At 40.0% G+C, this 20,494-nt stretch overlaps 3 protein-coding genes across 7 annotated transcripts in view; 2 read left to right on the forward strand and 1 right to left on the reverse strand.

Moving 5' to 3' along the window:
* aifm1 (apoptosis inducing factor mitochondrion associated 1) overlaps positions 1 to 843 on the reverse strand; it is a 10,802-nt gene extending 9,959 nt beyond the window's left edge. The window contains exon 1 of one of the 2 annotated variants that reach the window (XM_018691779.2): positions 575 to 843. In XM_018691779.2, coding sequence (XP_018547295.1) covers positions 575 to 662 — 88 coding nt within the window. In that variant the 5' untranslated portion in view covers positions 663 to 843. The remainder of the gene's footprint in view (positions 1 to 574) is intronic. The other variant, XM_018691780.2, reaches the window with a different exon arrangement.
* A 2,004-nt stretch (positions 844 to 2,847) lies between these two features.
* On the forward strand, positions 2,848 to 13,383 carry gab3 (GRB2 associated binding protein 3). 4 transcript variants are annotated; one of them, XM_018692560.2, is made up of 10 exons: positions 2,848 to 3,002; positions 5,990 to 6,290; positions 8,908 to 9,055; positions 9,152 to 9,609; positions 9,803 to 9,852; positions 10,484 to 10,733; positions 11,077 to 11,167; positions 11,350 to 11,419; positions 12,280 to 12,399; positions 12,844 to 13,383. In XM_018692560.2, the coding sequence occupies exons 1-10, from the start codon at positions 2,853 to 2,855 to the stop codon at positions 12,961 to 12,963; spliced, it is 1,758 nt and encodes a 585-aa protein (XP_018548076.2). In that variant the 5' UTR covers positions 2,848 to 2,852; the 3' UTR covers positions 12,964 to 13,383. The 4 variants fall into 4 exon arrangements, with proteins under 4 accessions (XP_018548076.2, XP_018548079.2, XP_018548077.2 ...); XM_018692563.2 differs by having other exon boundaries at positions 10,487 to 10,733; XM_018692561.2 differs by having other exon boundaries at positions 2,849 to 3,002; positions 12,847 to 13,383.
* A 756-nt stretch (positions 13,384 to 14,139) lies between these two features.
* On the forward strand, positions 14,140 to 20,446 carry amer1 (APC membrane recruitment protein 1). The gene is made up of 2 exons (XM_018692489.2): positions 14,140 to 14,573; positions 15,633 to 20,446. The coding sequence occupies exon 2, from the start codon at positions 15,740 to 15,742 to the stop codon at positions 18,857 to 18,859; it is 3,120 nt and encodes a 1,039-aa protein (XP_018548005.1). The 5' UTR covers positions 14,140 to 14,573; positions 15,633 to 15,739; the 3' UTR covers positions 18,860 to 20,446.
* Positions 20,447 to 20,494: the final 48 nt, after the last annotated feature.

Here is a 20,494-nt window from a genome sequence, read left to right on the forward strand (position 1 = left end):
GAATCTTCATTACGATAAACCCTCTCTCGTGAACTACTCTCCTGTAATAATTCCCAACTGCTGCCTGTCTTCATTATTGTGCACTGCAGCCACCTATAGGCATGTGCCTGCTGTGTTTATCCTTTCAGATTAACAAAGGGCTGTAGAAAAAAACCCGTGATCCAAATCAAATGACCACTATCCTTTGTAAGCATGGCAAAATGTTACGGGGTACAGAGTCTTCATAGGCCACACTGCACACCAGCACTGCATGCAGACATGTGTGACAGTGACACGAGTTAATTTTCTATTCACTAGTGTTGCCTTCGGGCAGACTTCAAGCGACGGCTACGACTAGTGAGGTGCAATATGACTGAACTAGTTATCAAAATGTCACTTCTGACTATTACTATTTGCTAATTGGCTAAGTTAGCTTTGTAACCGGCAAACGAAGGTCAAAATACTTAACCCAAGCTACCGGACGTTACCCTGTCTATCTTAATAAACTGCCAACACTGTGTAACATCATGCAATGTGTATTTGAAATGAGACCAGGTAGCAAGGAGACAGCAAGTTACTGTAACTAGTGACCGACCTGCTCTTCTCACATTCTGCCGGCACAGAGTTGATGAGGCTCTGGCTAGAGGAGCAAGCTTTTTCCACACAGTTCTACATTTCAGCATTGTGGCTCAGCTCCGCTGTAACGGTTCCCTGTTCAAAAGCCGACTTGTCAGATAGGACCACTATCTAGGTAACGTTACCCAAGTCCTACAGACAGCACACTTGACAAGTAGTAGCACCGCGATACACGCCAAGGCCAGAGACAGGTCATACATTCGAAGGGAGTCATGGGTAATTGTAAAGACTCATTGAAGACGTAGGATTGGTCATCACCAGAAAACGAAAGAAGGATAACGCCGTGAGAAGAAAGATGGCGTCTCTCGTAAACTCTCGCGACAACAGTCAACATAAGTTTCGTTAAGTCCCTGACGACTTAGTTTTATTGTTATTCTTGTGAATGACAGATAAGAAGATTGTTTCAGTCTCCACACTTCACGTTATTGTCGTTTCAGATGGGCGCTGAGCTCTCTTTTAAATGGTGTAACAACGAGTGGTGGCATTTTGGTTTTCTTTCTTTGAATGCTCTTTGGTGACCGTCATAGACTCGTTTCTTGCTCTCGACATTTATACAGATTAAATGCAGCCACGGTGTACTACTGTTGCCCCCCACAGTTTGTTTTATATACACTGCAACTTGTTTTAGAGAAATTCCCCAGGCAGTATTAACAACAGAAATGGAGTCAACAGGGTGGGAGCTAACGAGAGAAGAATACTACATAGTCATGACTGTGTGTGAAAAAAAATATTCATACAAAACGAATGAAAACACAATGGAAATAACAGAAATTCATCAAATATTATATCATTGAAAATACAGGAGGTAAAGGAGTTTTTCACATCATGTACGCATCTCTGATTAATTTGTATTTTTATCGAAATGAAGACATTAATAATGTGATGCACTGTAATGTTAATGTTGAATGTAGGCTAATGTATGTGGGTGTCATGTATGTTACGAACACAAATCTTCAGAGGGTTTTCACTGAGTCATGATGTGTGAATATGAAATTTACCCAGTGACAACGTCATAAACTGGGTTATTATGTCGCCCTCTGGTGGGCACTGAAAAGAAATCTGAAGAGAGGTGACATTGGGTCTGTTTATAGTATTTATTGACTGCAATCAGCTGCAGTGTGTTAATTTTGATCACAGTGTTGTTTTCTGCCGTGGACTTCAGAGTGATCTGTGTTTATCTGTTCAAAACAAGGAGACACTAACTGATGTACTTCCCTTCATAGAGGAAATCTGAAACAGTGGTGATGAGATGTAAATGATTAGTGGGATGTCGTTGCTCTTACCGTCAAGGGAAGTTATGAGTGAACTTCTCTCACGGGATGAAAGATAATTTGATGGCAAACAAGCCACTGTGTTGCTATGTTGTTTTTGGTGTATTTCATCAGCATGCGTTCCCGATGTTTTTATGATGTATTTGATCAATTGACTGATAAAGACTTTAAAGTTAGAACATGTAATATACTAATATAATACTACTACTATTATTAATTATTGCATTACTACTACTACTACTACTGTTACTAGTACTTTTACCCCTGCTATTAATGATACACATGTTTATGCTACATGCCATAGTTTTCATAGTTTAGTCATACTGGGAATGTTCATCCCTTGATGGGCATTCAAACAAATAATCAAAACTCAACAGGGAAATACATACATAACATACATGAAATAGACAAAAACAGCACATAAACAACCAGTGATGAAATAAAATTTCCATGAGAGGAGGTGGGTTTACTAAAGGGCATCTTACTGTTCCTCATGTGTTCACTCTGAGTTACAGAGGTAGAAACCCTGTGAGAAAACCCTCTAAGGTTGACATTTTAATCCTTTTTCCACTGTTGCAACCACTTTGTGTTTCTGTGTTTCTGAGTTCACAAACCACACTGGACAAACAAGCAAATAAACAACATTACAACAGCAAGATGGAATCAGTAACACATTTATCACATTAAACACAAGCCTCAAGATAAGATATTTTAACAACGTGATGCTCCGAATGTTATGTTACGGGTCACTACAACTCTATCCTCAAAGCTGTCAGACCTCACTGTGTGCTTTTCTTCCCTACAGCCCAACAACTGCATCCACTTGCCTCCAAGCACTTGAGAAAATAAACCCATAATTCTCTCTTTCACTCTCCCCTCCTCTGTCTCTCTCTCTCTCTGTCAGTGTGATCAATTTCTTGACTTCCTCCTTTTGGAGTGGCTGGGCTGAATACCAGAACACAGGATATGCTTCGCAGTGCTCTCAGTTTCACAGCAGCAGCAGCAGCAGCAGCAGCCGTGAGGACGACACACTCTGCAGTCAAGATGAGTGCTGGGGATGTGGTCTGCTTCGGCTGGCTCATTAAATCCCCCCCAGAGAAGAAACTAAAGAGATTTGTGAGTAGGAGTACACACTGGACACTTGTTTATGTCCTCTGTATGAATGCCAGGTTGTGTTGTTGTGTCTTATGTTCGTGCGTCTGTGTGTGTGTGTGTGTGTGTGTGTGTGCGTGTGTGTTAGAGTGTGGAATGAAGATTTAGAAACATACTGAGGGCTTGTACGGTTTCATTAAACTGAGCTGTAATTCAGTCTCCTTTATATCATCCTCTTTGTCTCTATAAAGACACCTTACTGTTGTGTTTTTGGCTTGTGGAGGCACTTCATAGTTAAGACAACAATGTACAGTTTCGTGATAAAAAAACAATATGTCACAAGCTGCAGATGTACTTCAGACAGACATAGAAATTACTCGTCCAGCAAGTATATATAATTGTTTACATGGACAGTATACAGCCTTCACTGTTTTGTGGTTGTTGGGGTCATGTGATAATGTCGGCCACTCACTCCGCTCTGTGTGTATGTGTTTGTGTGATGACCGTGTGTATTGTGAAACATGGGAAGCAGTGTCAGCAGCAGTCAGACGCTTCAGACCTAAGCGACAAGCAGAAATAGTCCAGCTCTGTGATGGCTGTTTGCACTTCCCCTGTTCGAGTAGAGGTGGAGGAGGGCCATTTATCAACACCAGTGCAGGGAAAAGGGTGGGTGGAGGTGCACTGATGGGGGTTTAGGGCGGGAAACAGAAACTTATTTTAGCACAGCATGCAAATACTGTTGATGCCAGAGAACAAAGTAAATACATGTTTTTCAGACTGTTGTAAGGCCCAGTAGGTTATCTTCCTGATTATTCAAATGTCAGGTGCAGGCACATGCCATTATGGAAATTTCAATTATCCTGGTATCAAAAACACATGAAAATCTTCTAACAGGTGTTTGTTTAGTAGTTGGGTTGCTGACACTGGCTCCAGTATTCCTTAATCAGCACACTTCAGACCCAATCCTCTATGACGAAGAACAAATTCTGGTGTTTCATTTTCACTTACTGTCATGACAAATGTGTGTTTAACAGTGGTCTGCTGTGTCCAGTCCACCACACTGGGTGGTGAAATTGGCCCTTACTCACAAGTGCTTGTAGTCTTTTGTTGAGATATACATGTAGGTACACCAGTACACTAGTGTTTGTCCTTTGGCTGCTTATTTGTTTCACTCCTGCTTTTGAGGAAATGTACTTTAAATATAAAGATCCTCTGTCATTGCTTTGGTGAGAATGGATCTTGGCAAGATTTTAACCTGCACATGTGCAGGCCTTTCTCACTGAAAACATTCTGACACATCACAACAGGAAAAGCACGCATGTAATGATGGCTGAATTCCATTTAGCTGCTTCAGTTTCAAGGCCCTGGTATGTTGGCTCACTCTCACACTGTCTTGGCTCACTGGGACACTTGAAAAGAGCAGAGCCATCATAAATAATAAAGAGTCTATTTGTACATTTTTGCTATTGTTACATAGCCAACATTAGCATTAACAGCTGTTTATTTACCAGTCTAGAAGAAATGTTGCAAGTTCAGCATCAAACCTCGTTCCTTTACTTGCCAGGAGCTGTCTTTGGCGGTGGAAAGCAACAGCAGTGTTTTGCTTCTATTTCTATCTCTTCTTTTCTTCTACTGAAGTTAGCATGCTAACCAGCTCACCCTGGCCTGTCTTGCCACTTTCTGATAGTAAATTGCTGTAGAGTCCAGACTGCCCCGAAGAAGTAGCACTGCTCAGAGAGCATATACCTCTTGTATTGTAAACATGACGATGACTGAAGCCCTTGGCAAGTGACCACAAACAGCTCCTTTAATAGTAACACCTGTGCTTTTGATAAGTCAAAATGTCTGCTGTGAGAAAGAAAGAAAGAAAGAGTTATGTCTTAAAGTAGATGTAAACATCTCTTAATCTTAAGAGTTTTCAACCACATCTCACAATTTTCTTCAGCAGATTGAGTTTGCTCAGTTTTGACAACCAATGACCTCCTGTTTTCATGTAACCAAAATTTCATACTTAAAACACATAATGACAACAAAGCAAACTCCATCCACTGAGTAAGACCACGAGATATAAAAGATGGAACTTACTCTGTATTTATGTGCTCTCTATTTTTCTGAGAGGTCAAAATAAAAAACAAAACATCAGTTATTTAGCTTCTACATTCACCAGGTATCTGTATTGGATGTTTGTACAAAACAACTTATTTTTCAGAGTGCAAACTTTCCATATTTAAAGCATCTATAGGATCAAATTGCCATCTGTCTAGTTACGGTTTCCTCATAAACTTGGTCGTGTTTTTGGCAGTGTGCTCTGTGTGGCGTGTCTAACCATTTCCTGGTATGAACACATAAATTACCAACTGACTTATGCAGGAGCAGATTACCCGCATACAGAGGGGAAAAAAAGTGTTATGTTTTAAGTTTCACAACACAAAAATATCAGGAGAGGCTCCACCCAGACAAACAAAGCCACAAAACCAAGTGTGAAAATGATATTAACGTCTATACATCCAGCAGTACTATTTTTACTCTTATTAATCATCAATATTTATAGTAATGAAATTGGATACCATCATCCAATCATTGGCTCAGGTGTTACATATTACAGGTAGATCCTTGGGGCTATAAATACCTGTTAACAGTTTCAGTATTCATTTTTCAGTAAGTCGTCAGTATAAAGCAGTGACCATGCAGTATATAAATACCTCTTTCGTTCATGTTAGACATTTTCTTCTAAATACAGTCAACTTCCTCTTCTTTATACTTCTGGGAAATAAGAGCTGAAGTTCCGCTTACTGACCATATCAAAAGCAAAAAAATGGAGTTTAAAGTTGCTAAGTTAGCCGTTGTGAGGAGGAGCTGTGATATAATTCCCATGACTGGTCATGACTAATTGGCGTCAGGTGGGGAGACACTACTGCTTGAATCATGAAGCACTGTGCTTGAAATAATCAATATTAAAATGTAAGTTAAGGGCAACTCCGTGATAAACTGTTTGCTTCTCTCTCCCTCAGGCATGGAGGAAACGCTGGTTTGTGCTTCGCAGAGGTCGCATGAGTGGTAATCCCGATGTTTTGGAGTACTATCAAAGTAAGAACTCCAAAAAGCCGATTCGCACCATTGACCTGAAGGAGTGTGAGGTTGAAATGCTGAATGGGCAACTCAGGGTAAAGCGAGACTTCCATGGGAAGCACCTCTTTGTGGTGAAGACCTCATCCCGCATTTTTTACCTGGTGGCCAAAACCGAGGAGGAGATGAACAGCTGGATCAGTAGCATCAGCCAGATTTGCCAGTTTGCGAACCCGGAGGATCCAGGTAAATACACAGAGAGACTGAACTGACTTTGTCACTTTGAAATGTGGCTGACGATCATAAAGTCAAATGGTGAAGATTCACTCCTCTGGTCCAGTAAAAATCAGTGTCACTTGACCCCACACAGGAAGCAACAAAGGGAAAGTAACAAACAATAAATTTAGGTCAAAACAAAGTGTTCATCTTGTGCTGTGTGGTTTTGGTAAAACTAGTCACAGACTAGACAGACCTGAGCTCCTCACATTTCTTGTTATATCTTGTGGCGACTGCAGGCTGTCAATGTTCAAAGTGATGCTTTAACTGAAACTGTGTAAATCTGCTGTACCCACAGGTGATCACTACAAACTCATGCTGCATTCCCACAGGCAGCATTTATAAAATGATTCCTAGGTTTATATATTTAATGGCCTCAATAATCTCTTACAAACTTTCGTAAGAGAAAGGAAATACTAAAAACACACATAAATAAAACAGTAAGTAAGCTGGGGAGTCTGCAGTTACATGTTTTCATAGGAGTTGCTATTTTTGTACTGTAGTTGACACACAATCACTTCTTTACAGTAACAGAACACTGCTGGGCAATACCACAACATATGAATTTGTCCACAGCAATGACAGAGACATTTGAATTATTTCTTTCTTTTTTTTTTTTGTGAGTCTTTCCAAAAATTTTCCCACTCAGCTGATGTGAATAATTTCTCAAAATCTTGTTTCCATTGTGACTGGGTCTAAGAGTAGTTAAGGGGGGGACTGGGTCAGTAGTTTATGTATTATATAAACTGGAGACTGTGCCTCTGGCTATGGCTATATCTGTCTCAGCAGTATCACTAAAAGTCCTTTCACAAAATTATGAAAGTGTAGATTTAAACTGAGTGTATTATAAAAAGACACCATCTTTAAAATAATGTCTCTCTTTTACTTTAATGAAGTTCATAATCTCTCCCTGCTAAAGTTTTATGCTGTAGCTAGACTCCTTTTATGAGAGGATACCCCACAGCTTTAAAGAGAGTATTACTATAGTATACTGGACATGATCCTAAAACAGATCCGGAAGAACCGGAATGATTAATACGTGTGAAAGTAGCAGATTTCAAGCACTCTGGATCTGCTGAAAAGTGAAAAAAAAAAAAAAAAAAAATTAAACAATTTACGGCAACAGTTCAGTCAGACAGGAAGATAAATTTCTCTGTAACTCAGGCCCTAAACCCACACACCATCACATGTGGTTAAAACCTTTAGATATAAATCATATCTGCTTATCTTTTTACAGCAGCAACAACAACAACAACCACATGTAAATACAGCATTATTATAACATTACTATGGAAATATTTTAACTGCAGTTTTCACCAGACTCCTCTGGAATGGAAATGAATGCAGATGAGTGCATTAGTGCAACCGGTGTGCATGCTTTAATGACCAGAAATGAAAACGTGACTTCACATTTTATCATAAATCAGAGTGTTGTTTGTTGTTGTGCTGTAAGATTTTTCACACAGTTAAAATGTTGTAGTTGCTGTTCGCCTGTCATGCAGCCTGATTTTGCAGCTGTATTGGTGGAGATAACAGCAAATCAACAGGGGGGCCGAGGTCACCCTCAAATTAACAGATAAATCGTGAACGTGCTGTGGGCTGAATTAGATGTCATCATTTGTGAGCTGACTTTTGTTTATTATTAAATCTTGCTTTTATTGCCTTTAATTGGCAATAAAGGCCACTGTATTCTTATAGTGGGTGTTCCCTTGTATCTCTATATTTACACTTCTTTTACTAGCACATGATCACGCTACAATTTAATGTCAGGATGATGCTGTTTTGACCTTTACTGTTGCCCAAAATGCATAATTACAGTGATATTTCATGAGGAGACTTTCTGTTAGAACATTGTCATCTGTGTGAAGGAGATAGAGCGATGGCACAAAGTTGCTGATGTGCTGCCCCGCGTGTTACCATAAATCACATTACACACTCTGAAAAACACACACAAGTAGTTGATTATAATGCCAAATTGTATTCCACACGCTGAACACTGTGATACAGACTGTTGTTGTAGTTTTTAATAGACTTTTAGAATAAAGTTGTGTTGCTTTAATTAAGAGTTTTCAGAGAAAGTAGGACAGCAGCAGTGGATCCCACCTGGATCCTCTGTGAGACGTCATCTCATAATTTCTGCAAAGGAATGTAAAAGGTTGTTCTGCAACCACAAGAGAACACAAGCATCTATTAAGGGTAGCAAATGTTTCATGAGAACACGCAAAGACTTTTGGATTTTGTTTTCCACGTAGTTCTGGGGGGACAGCCTTGACTCAGTGGCCTTGGGTGAAATGGAATGAAACAAATTTCTGAACCAGGGCCAACCTGCCTGAAAGATTGGAGACTTTATAAACAAAAGAGGGAACAGTCTGCTTTCAACATGCCTGCAAAAAATACCATTCCTCTTTTCAAATTCACCTGCTCCATTTACAGCATATTGTGAGTTTGAGCACAAGCTTGGAGAAACCTACGAATTGTATGGTGGCCTTTGGTGTCAGCATGATGGCGGTTTTCTTATCACTCTTTAATGGTTGTAACATTTTAATAAACTACATGTTCTCTGTCCCGCTCCCTTTGCCCTCAACAGAAAGCTCAGAGGAAGGCTTACCTCACACGCCCACCTCCCTTCAGCTGTCGCCTGACATCTCTGACCGAGCATCTGTATCAAGCCAAGATCCCAGTTATCCACTGGACTACCTCTTTCTGTCACAGTGTGAGACGGGGACTGTAAGCAGGTATGTACAATCTGTAAAAGCCTTGACACAAGATGAAATGATGGCAAAAGTTCATGTCTAACAAATGCAATATTTTCATTTTTTCTGTATCTGTAGACAAGACAGCTTCTCAAACTCTGAGATCTCTCTGGAGCAGAGGTCATTAGACGATGCTGTCAAGGACATCGTCCCCTCACCTCTTTGCAACGATTCCTCTCCATCCATCTCTCACGCCAGCCCCAGCCCATCTCTTTTCTCCCATGGAAGGCTGACTAACTCTCCCTTCAGTGCTCCATGCACCTCCATGCCTTTACCATCGTCCTCTTCCTCTCCGCTACATCACTGTGCCACAAGTGTCTTCCAGTTTGACAAACCTTACTCTTCTGCGTCGTTTGAGGCAACGAGTGACAGACTAACACCTCCTCCGCTGCCGCCCAAGCCTAATCACCTGTCAGAGCACCTAAGTGATGACGGAGCTCACAAGCCAAGGGCAATGAGCATGCGGCATTTCTCAAGCCACGCTGCACTATTTCCCCGGAGGACATCTTTGTCGAGCCTGGACCATTTCAGATTGGGTAAATCCTTAATAGAAACGCATTCCCACAGTGCATGCAGTAAAGCTGAGAAAGCTGCATCCAAAAAAATTAAACATAATCCTGGTGCTGTTTTGATAGGGCAGCATATGGATTAATGTCTTTCACAGCCAATTTCAGTGGTTGAGAAAGTAAACTTCTATCGTTTTTCAATGATATATCTTTTTCTTTTCAGGGGATGCAGATAGCAGGTCAATGAGGAACAGAAGGCAGAGTCTAAATTTGGTAAGAAAATCATCAACAGCAGGAAAACCAAAACTTTTTTTTCCCCAAGATCTTGCTGAAAAAAAAAAGACTTAAGACATGAGTGGTATTGATTTCCTCATCTAACTCTTGGCAAGAAAGCCAGTAAGAGTATTTACCAAATGTCAAACTATTCTAAAAGCCACTATCTAAAAATGTATCTCTTAAAGGTGCTATGTGTAAGATTTTGCTATCTTTACATAGCCGGTGATAGCCTCAACAGCTGGACAGGTTCAGTCATGTTGCGTTTACAAGACAAGAAGTGAGAATACACCCTCTGAGAATACACCACTATTTCTTCATCCTCTCTTGTTGCAACCTGGTTAGCATGCTAACTTAAGTAAAAAAAAAAAAAGAAGTGATAGAGGTAGACGCAAAATGAGAACGTTGCTTCACACCACTGAGGTCAGCTCTTTAGAAGAAGCTGTTAATGCTAATGTTGGCTATAGCAAAAACATACATACAGCACCTTTAAGCAGGTGGTAGTATAATTTTTCTAGAATTAAAAACACATGCCATTAGAATAAAAATTAAAAAATTAAAAATTAACAAATGTTCCAGTTGTATCAAAGTAACAACATGCATTTGTCTGATCTCATTATTTGTCTCTCAGCAGCCTTGTTTAAATACCACACAAGTTCAAAGCTACCAGGATGAGTCATACGTACCCATGGCCTCCCCATCTCCCCCTGTTACCACTGTTGAATGTGATGGTTACATCCCCATGAGTCCCAGGACATTCAGTTTCCTCAACCCAAACTACAAAGATGAATCCCCCACATCTCTCAGCCCACTCCTTTGTCAACCTGAAGATCTTGCACCACCTCCAATTCACCGGCACCTAAAGCCTCGCTTGAGGAGAGGTAAGAGTCATAACGGGTCCGAGTTGTTCCTGTTAAACTTTTGGCATTATGCGTGGGGTCACAAATATGTTTTTGAGTGTATAATGTTAAATTAACTTTAAACAAGGTTTGCAAATGCACAAAATTATTAAAAATGATGATGATGATGCATGTCCATATGTCCCCGCACTGTCACATGCTCATTCATGGGAAATGTCAGTACAGGATTCATGCACATATGAGCTACACAGACATTTTTCTCGCAATTATCTTTAATACTCTTGACTGTTTGAAAACTGACCTTTCTCTGCCACATTAGAGAATTATAACCAATCTGACAACTCTGTCCTTTCTCTGTTCACAGCTCGACCTCCACCTCTTGACTTGAGAGGCCTTTCTACAATCACAGAATGTCCCACTCATATTCCTTTGAGCAGAGCAATAACTGAATCATGGTGAGAGGAAAAAGTCATTTTATCTAAGAAGTTTTTCCTTTACATATAAGTACAGTACCTTCACATCAATCTCAGCTTTGACTTTTGTATTATGACAAATTAGAGGGCAATATCCTGTTTCAACTTCACAGTTGGTTGGTAATCTGACGTTAATTCCTGTTTTCCTCTTTGTACAATTGCAGCTTTTCTAACTGCTTACCACCTGAAAGAAAACTTGAGAATGGGGATGTAGACACCAATTGCTCTGCAATGGTAAAATTTCTATTCACAGTACTAAAAACACATTTCACGCAATAAATCACACAGCTTTTATAATGCTATCACCTTTCTCTCTCTATTAGAGACTAAAGGAAGCCTTTGACCATTTGTTTTTCAGAATCAATCAGTGAAGTCAGTTCAGTCACTAATGTTTTTTTCATTCAGTGCACCAATAAGATATGACATGATTAAATTTCTGGATTAAATTTCCTCTTCCTTAATTAAAGACTAAACATTACTGATAAAAGCTGATCATTGGAAGTGCTAGTGAGAGTAATGTCATTTTACTGTGTCGCTCTTTAAGTCAGCCCGCCTCTTCTTCTCCCTTTGTCATGTAACTTGTATCAACGTATGATTCATTCACTTTTCATCTGCATCTTTCCCCACCATAACATACACAACATTAATATCAACACAACAAAACTTCTAAATTTAGCTTTCTTTCCCTGCAGTGGAAAATTATGCTAAGAACTCAGCTAAGACTGTGGGTGTGGAAAGTGACTTCATGTTTCTAAAGTATTCTGTTCAGAAAACTACAGTTCCACTGACAACCTTCCAGGCTGTCAGCATTTGAAACATAGTGACGTTGTGCATATTTCCTTGAAGAAGTTCTGAGAAAAGCATAGTAGTCTCCTGCAAACAGTTTCCTATGTTTTCCTCGACTCATTCTGAAAATGAACAGTCTAATGCTTCCTTTTTATGAAGTCAGTAATGAGACACAGCCTTGTAACAGCTCAAATGCGCATGTTGTACTAATATGTTGATATGCTTTTAGAACTGCAAATATTTCAGACCCCTCTGAATAGGAACAGTGATGCTTTTACAAGAGCTTCATCTGTTTCTTTCTCTGACAGGAGTCAAGGCAACAGTTCTATCTCACCTCTGACGGAGCAGTTCAACCCTGGGCGAGAAAATCAAACCTTGACTATCTGTCCTTGGATTTCAACTCTGCATCCCCCTCTCCTGTGCAGAAGGTAAGGACAAGTTGACCCATACCACCTAAATACTACAAGCATGGGATGTGGCAAATGTGTGGTGGAAAATGAATTTAATAACCGTCTGAAGGGGAGAGAGAACACCTAAACCACAGATTAATCATCTTTGACACTGAAAAGAATTTTTTGTGTAACTTACCCTAGCTCAGCCAGACCACACTTGGCAGAGATATATTATTACAATTGGCTATTATTGGCTCCACTGACCCCTGTCATCACTATACAAATGACCCAATCAGTGCTTACTCTAAGGGTTCTTGTAAAAAAAATGTTCACCACATGTAATAATGTTGAAGCAGCTGGTGCAAGAGTGCTATTACTGTGGCAGTGAAAAATTTAATGTTGTGCATTACATCACTGACAATGAGAAATGTTTGTATCACGATTTGTAAATCTCCTCATCTCTCCCCTCTCTATGTCTAGCAGAAGCCCTTTCTGTCTGATGAACACAGAGTGGATTACGTGCAGGTGGATGAGAAGAAGACTCAGGCACTGCAGAACACCAAAATGGAGTGGACAGATGTCCGGCAGTCAAAGACATAAACGGACAATACATGATGGGAAAAAAATAATAAATCTGGAGCACCTAGTTTCAAGAAAATCAACAATAACACCAGCAAAGAGGACACATATGAAGAGGACCAAAAACAATTTAAGAGCACTTTGAAAAACAGTATTCACTTAAAAGTACAAGGATAAATACTAAGCAGTCACAGGCTTATCTGCATAGAGGAAACACAAAATTGCACTGTAAAAACTTTAAGTTAATTCTCAGTAGATCTGTACTGTAAATACTGCCTGATCATGCACTGTTCACAGTGATTTTTAATGTAGCATAAGGTTTTACCAAAGGGCATCACATTGTTTTATTGTAAAAAATAATCTTTCTGTAAATGTATGTACAATAATTGTGACTGTAAAGAAGAAGAATATTTTAATGATAAAGTGTTTTTGTTTAAACAATTCTCTCCCTCTTTATGTATCATGAACCAAAATGGCCCATCTTGAGCTTTCTTCTTCTCCTAAAACCCATCCAGATCTGGTATTTTGAGTTTCATAAAGGGCATAAAATTACAATTTTTCAACATCTCACGCAACATTCTTCGAAATGTTTGCAACAATATCTGATTCCTGTGTGTGTGTGTGTGTGTGTGTGTGTGTGTCTGTATTTCACTGAAATGGTGGTCCATTAAACACTCAAAGCTTTGAGAGCAGCAAAACTTCAACTTTTATGCCTGAGTCCAAATTATTAACAAAATAAGTGAAGTGATTTTATTTTATTTATGTAATCACTTGAAGGTGAGCATGTCCACAGTTAACACTAACATTCTTGTGTTTTTTCCAGATTAAATATGTTATCATTAATTTTTATGTTTTTAGAATTTATTCTCCAAAAATCTTATTAATCAAAATAACTTTCCAAGTCATCATAGGCCAAATATTGCACAATGTAAACGGAGATTACAATCAAGTGCCATAAAAAGAAAAACAAAATAGAAAAGGTAATTACACAAAAATACATTAATAGTAGTAAATAAAAATAATGATATAATAATATAATAACATACAATGCTCTTTATTTTGATTAAATTTAGAGAGATAATAAAATGTGTAAACCTCATGGAGAAGTGAAAATGTCGGGGGAAATTACATTAGAGAATTTTTTTAAAATCCCATTCTAATCATTTTAACTTATTTTTACGTTATAATACACGTTACACACATGTTGCGTCACTAGCATGCGCCGAGAGGAGAGTCTCGAAAGGAGATTATTACCTGTGAAGTGTGGAGGGGAAGTCATCAGCCAGCATTTTAACACTATTTTTTGTGAACATCTGAAGCTAAATCGGTACGCGTGGCTAAAGAAGAGACATAAGTCCAGAGCCTGTGCAGCTGGCAACTGTCAGACTCACGGTACAGCCACAAACTGCAGGACACACACTGGAGAGAGGGCTTAACGTTGTTAGCAAAGCACCGCAGCTAGCTAACAAATGAAACCGTATCTGGTCGGAGCTGCTCCGGGGCCCGAGTCGACCACAAGCCAACTGCAATAACCCGAGGTTAAAGCCAGAAACCATGCACTGAGAGTTATCTTCGTCTTCAGGTGGGGAAACCAACACCAGGTCCGTGTTGCAACATTTTGGCTGCAGTTGGTAAGTTTGTTTACTTTGTGTCTCAGTTAGCTAACCAGACATCGCATGCTTGTGCTAATGTGGCATTTGATTTGGTTTGAGAAGAAACACACATCTCAGACTATGTCTGCGGAGATTTGATAAGTGGACTACATGTAATGTAGGCTAATCTCTTTGATAAGGCTCTTTATTTCAGAGCAGCACAGCTGCAACATAATTACATTCCCCTATCAAAATAAAAATCAAGTCAGTTTTACACTGCATACTTTTTACTTTTCACTTGCACGCATGCAAGTTTACATATACATTACTGTAAGGTCGTATTTAATGGTTTTATGCTGCCAAAATACAGTATATACATAACATACTTTTGAAACTATTCATTAGACAAAAAACACAGACATTCAAAACAAAGAGGACAGACTCTGTATGAGTCTGGAGTATGTATATTCAAAGACAAAAGATGAAAAAATATAAATGAAGAAATGCTGCTTAGAAAAGTTGCTTAGACCTGTAAGATTTTTATTGATGGTGACCAGGACGTGTACATGCAGTAGATGACAAGACAGAACATTAAAATTAACAGTAAAATAAAGGCTGAGATAAGAAAGTGAATAGGACAACATGAAACCACACAGGCATGAAAACTTGAATGCACTCAGCCGGGGTGGAGGGTGGGGGTTCACTTCAAACGAAATTGCTGCAAGTCACAAGTGTCTGAAAGAGAGGACAGGCTCAAAGACAGACACATATGGCCACACAAAGCATAACTCACAAAACTGAAACGAGCTGCATAGACATTGAAGTAACCCAGAGGGAAGATTTGAGGAGACTCTGGCTTCTGCAAATACATACTGACTATGTGAATGTGTGTTTACTTGAGAATACATTAGCAGATGGCAAAAGTAAAATAGGCTGATGGCCACAGTGATACAGATAAAACTAATGGGTATTTCGGACATTATCACGCCTCTATTGGAAGTATGGAAAATAAGGTTAAAATTCTGCAATGTTTTGCATCATATTCAAGTGGCCCGTTTTGATTGATGACTCATTTTAGTCTCAACTTTCTCAATACAGGACCCATATCGGATGGAGGAGAAATTTACTGCAGTCATCCCGCCAGCTGATTTTGAAAATTCAGCAACTATGCCTTCCGTGGGACTGCTTTTGTAAATGTGGTAGCCATGGCTTCTCGCAAGGTAGACGAGCTACGCGGTGAGGCTAAGGATTCAGCTGCAGTCTCCGATCAGCTGTTGCGATGTGGCCCCGATGACATCACGGAAGAGCTTCAGTCGGATGTGCTGAATGCTGCCACGGTGAAATCTCAAAAAGCTGGAAAATTCAGGAGGACTGCCCTGACATTTTTTGGAGTTCGTAAAAGCATCTGTATTCTGCCAAGTTTTTTTGGAGGAAGGAGTAAAAATCCTAGCAAGTGGTCTTCTAAGAAAGGAATCACCAAAAGCAGAACACATGATGGGCTGAGTAAGGTTAGCCATGATGACAGTCTGAGAGGTAGTTACACCTCAGCTGGAGATTCTGAATACCACAACCAGAGGGACTCCTCTGGAGACCTCCACAGTAGCTGTCACAATGAATGTAATCACCCCGCTACTGACCAGAAGTCAATGACTCTCGGACGGCAGAAAAAGGGTTTGAGGAGTCTTTTTCACAGTTTTAAACATCACAGAAACCATAGAAACGCTGGGTTGGATAAAACTGAAATGATTGCAATGTCCTCTCCTCACTGCAAGAAGGAGGTGCCTGTTGTCCAGAACAACACCAACGAGTTTGTCACAGAGTGCCTGGGATCTGAACCTGATGTGCCTGATTTTGCGGATGTTATATGTGATATTTCAATTGGTCCTGAATGTATTGATGCTGATGCAATGGCATTAGAGAAGAGCGTGGAACAAGAAAGCCCAAAGTCTGAGCTCGACGACCAGATGTGTGACGATCAAATGGAGGAAATGAATTTGATAGCTGTAGTTTCCAGTGATTATGAGGAGACTTCCAGAGGACACAGCGAGCCCTGCCTCAAACTTCAGATGATGTCTGAGCCCATATTGAAGTCTGAGACGCCCGCCGGCTCGTCGGATCAGCTAAACCTGATTTTCGGAGACGTCGCATCATTAAAGAGCTTTGACTCGCTGACTGGCTGTGGGGACATCATTGCAGATCAAGAAGATGACAGCATCACAGAGAGCACAGTTTCTGGAGAAAGGAGCAGAAATGGAGGAAAGAGAGCCTCTTGTTATCTCACTTATCAGGGTGGCGGCGAGGAAATGGCCTCACCCGAAGATTTGGATGAAGAGTGTCTTCAAGATTTCTGGGGAAATAACACATCAGAAGAAATCTGCTGCACTTGCACCCAAGACCACACAGACGAGACTACTGAGCTGACAAGTTCCCATAATATGGACTTACTCAACAGTAATAGTGCACAGCAAGCCAGTGGCATGGACACTTCCTCAATTACTGACGTGTTAACTCCTCAAAGTGAGCATCAAGAATCAGTTCCAAATAGTGACGAGGGCTACTACGATTCAACTACCCCAGGGCCAGATGAAAGTCAAGAAAAAACTGACAGACTAAGGACAGAGAGATTGCCCAGGGACAGTTACAGCGGCGATGCCCTCTATGAACTGTTTGCGCCTGATGAGAGTCTCATCAGTCCACATTATGAAAACAAATCAAAGCTGCCCGGTTCAAATCAGTGCGAGTATTTAAGTGAGCCAGTTGGTGTGACAGATTCTGCCTTTGTTCCAGAAATGAATCGATTACAAATAAGTCCTGAGCTGTACAAGGTTCACGATTTTCTGGAGAGCAGCGCATCGTTGGAGTTGGCGCAAAACGTGGTCGGTTGTCCGGACATCGGCTCAAATAAAAACTGTAATTTGAATTCAAAACCACAAGCGTCGGGCAACAAAAATAACGTAGAACCAGATGTGTTTGATGAAAAGGAAGACATGCTTGCTTCGAATGAAAAAAGAGCAAAATCTGTTCATGTTGACTGTGAGAAAAGACACAGCAGCATATCATTCGGAAGCACATCCGACCCAGATTTTGAAACATTTTGTGAACCCAAAGAGCAGCATCTTGAGGAAAACAAGCCTGTGGCTTTGCCGTACAGAAATATCAATTCTCAGTCTCCAGATTGTAACAATGATTTGGACGATGGGCAAACTGTGTGTTTCTCACAAGCGCTTGTAGACTACACAAAACACTCTCAGATGCTGAGTAACTTGCACGACAGTGTGGATGATCTGGAGACAAACTCTGCCTTCACTCCAAATATGGAGGCCTTACCTACTATAGTCACATTTGATGTGGTGAATATGCATAATGAGGGCGAATACGATGAGCAGATTCACATGGAACTGGAGGAGGACATTTCTTCGCCCTATCAGGAATTTGAAGAAAGCTACCTACAGAAAGATGCATTTGCCGAATTTGACTATCAAATGTTAGACCTGTACGAACAGAACCTGATCAGTAATACATGGGCGATCGCTAGTCTCCCACGGCACCTAGGCCTTACAAGAGTCAGCCAGCCCATGCCTAATCCCTTGTCTCTAGACAGGAGAAGTAGATCTCTAGACACAGAGGGCCTTGAGCTGAAGATGCCTGACACATACAGAGAGGAAAGAGCTGCTATCGTTTCGTGTCCTCAAATTGAAAAGGACTCTGAAAGAGACTCTTCACCATATTACAAAAAGAATGTACTCGTGTCTGCGGCGGACGTTAAAGACAGTAGCAGCATTATGACCTTATCATGGCAAACAAGGTCAGAAATGGCTTTAAGCCTTCCTCTGACAGATGGGGAAATCACTGAAAAAGTACAGAGTCTCAGTCAAGCCCAAGTAAAACACAAAATATTTTCTACTTCGTCCAGCAGTGATTTCCCTGACAGTAAATCCCAACGTCTTTGCTCCAATGTGTCAGACAGAGTGTCCTGTGATTTAAAGTCACAGAATACAGAGCTTTACAATAGACAGTGTCACCTTCCTTTGCAATCAGATTCTTGTGTACCTCACAGCACCTTTGTTTATTCTGATATGGTGGACAAAGTATCAGATGATATTGACGATGACATATTTTGTAAAGCTGCCACTAATTTGCAGTCCTACAACCAGTGTGGTAAAAGCAGACCAGTGGCTAATAGGGAAGGAGTGTCTCATACTGGGAGTCCGTTAAATGCAGGCGTGTCTAAAGATGAACTGGCTGTCCTCGGTGAAACAAGAGCACCCAGGGATGTGGTGTGCCCTGTAGCCTGCAGCCAGCTCCCCGAGACCACCTTTAATTGAAAGGCTCTTAATCATACAGCTGGCATTCTGATCATGTGTATATGTGCCAATGAGTGCTTTTATGTTACATCCAAAGGAGTAACTGTTGCTTCATTTTCACTTGCACAATTGATTCCTTTGAGAAGTAGTTGTACACTGTGATAGATGGGTCACATGTTACAATTTGAAATCATTTTGAAAAGTGGAGTGTGTGCCATCATGCTGTGTCAACTACAGCGCAGTCAAAAGGGAGTTTCTGTATTTGCACAATAACAGTCTCTCACGTATCCCATTCATTTCAGTCCACTGAAGGTATTTAAGGGAGTAATTGTTTTTATTTGCTATGGAAATGCTCACAGATTCATCTCATTAAGCTATTGAATATTACTAGAATGTTTATACTCATATGTAGCCTCAGTATCCAGGTCTCAATAATAATGCCACACTTAGATTAATGGGTATTCATTTGCCTGGTTTCTATAGCACAGCCAATCAGTGCTAGCCAAGTCTTGCTTACTTTGCCGGTTGCCTCTAAACACATGTATGCTTATGCTTTAAGTGCCAGCTCATATTTGTGTTTACTGCTTTATCACAGCTTGTCTTTGCTCCAGGAAGGTTTATGTTTTCCTGTCATGATGCTCAAATTTGGTGTTTCTAGCTGTTTTTCTTGGTTCACCTCATTTCAGGACAGACTAGGTTTAGGAAACAGAAAGAGGAGGAGTATCTCAGAGGAGAATATCTGAATTCAAGGAGAGGAATACCTCAGTCTACATTAGCGAACACCTCTCTTGACATCTTCATGGGGAATATTTGAAATGCATTACACTGTTACTGTTAATCTCAAAATATCTAACAGGAAATGCACAGATGGACAGGCATTTCATTTGCATACTGTAGATAGCTTTGCAAGGCAAAGCCACTTTACTTGTGTAGCACGTTTCGCACGCACTTACTCTGTGTATGAAAGTGTTTTACATAAGACACTGAGGAAACAGCTTAGAAACTGCCAGAGTAAAATGTCTATAAAATGAAAAAGGAAAACAAATCAAAGAAAAAAAAAAGCTAATAGTACCTAATAGTCTCAAAGTTATTGTGTTTGCTTCTGGCCTGACAAGCCAGTTTGGCCTTACTGTGGCTGCTGTTTTTCTCTGGTCCCATTTTCCAACAGTTTGACCACCTGTGAAGTGCAGATTTCTGACTGAAATGATGCACTCCGTTATTGTATTACTGTGTGAGCTTATTGAAGTGTTGTTAAAAAGATAAACTGGTATTTTCACCTTGTATCATTTTCTTGTGAGTTTAATGTTTGATTGGTCAGAGGTTAAACTGTCAGATGATGTAGTTTTTTATGGTGTAATATTGAGCAAATGTCAAAAAATGTATTTATATTCTCAGCTATTTGTATACTGTAACATTGTATTTAGAATGGTTATCACAAATTGGCAATATTCTTTTTTGTTGAGTTTTCTTTTTTAATCTGGATTTTTTTTTTTTTTTTTTTGTCTGAAAGTTACATCCATGTTACACTACAGGATTCCTCTTAAAAATCTGTTACAGTTTTGTCAGTAGAACACTGCCTTACACTTAAATAAACATGACAAGACATTATTTCTTTCTATTTTCTTTTTTTTACTTGTTCCTATTTAGGATCATGAG

The sequence above is a fragment of the Lates calcarifer genome, linkage group LG20, assembly GCF_001640805.2.
Source record: "Lates calcarifer isolate ASB-BC8 linkage group LG20, TLL_Latcal_v3, whole genome shotgun sequence".
In the NCBI taxonomy this organism is placed as follows: Eukaryota; Metazoa; Chordata; class Actinopteri; family Centropomidae; genus Lates; species Lates calcarifer.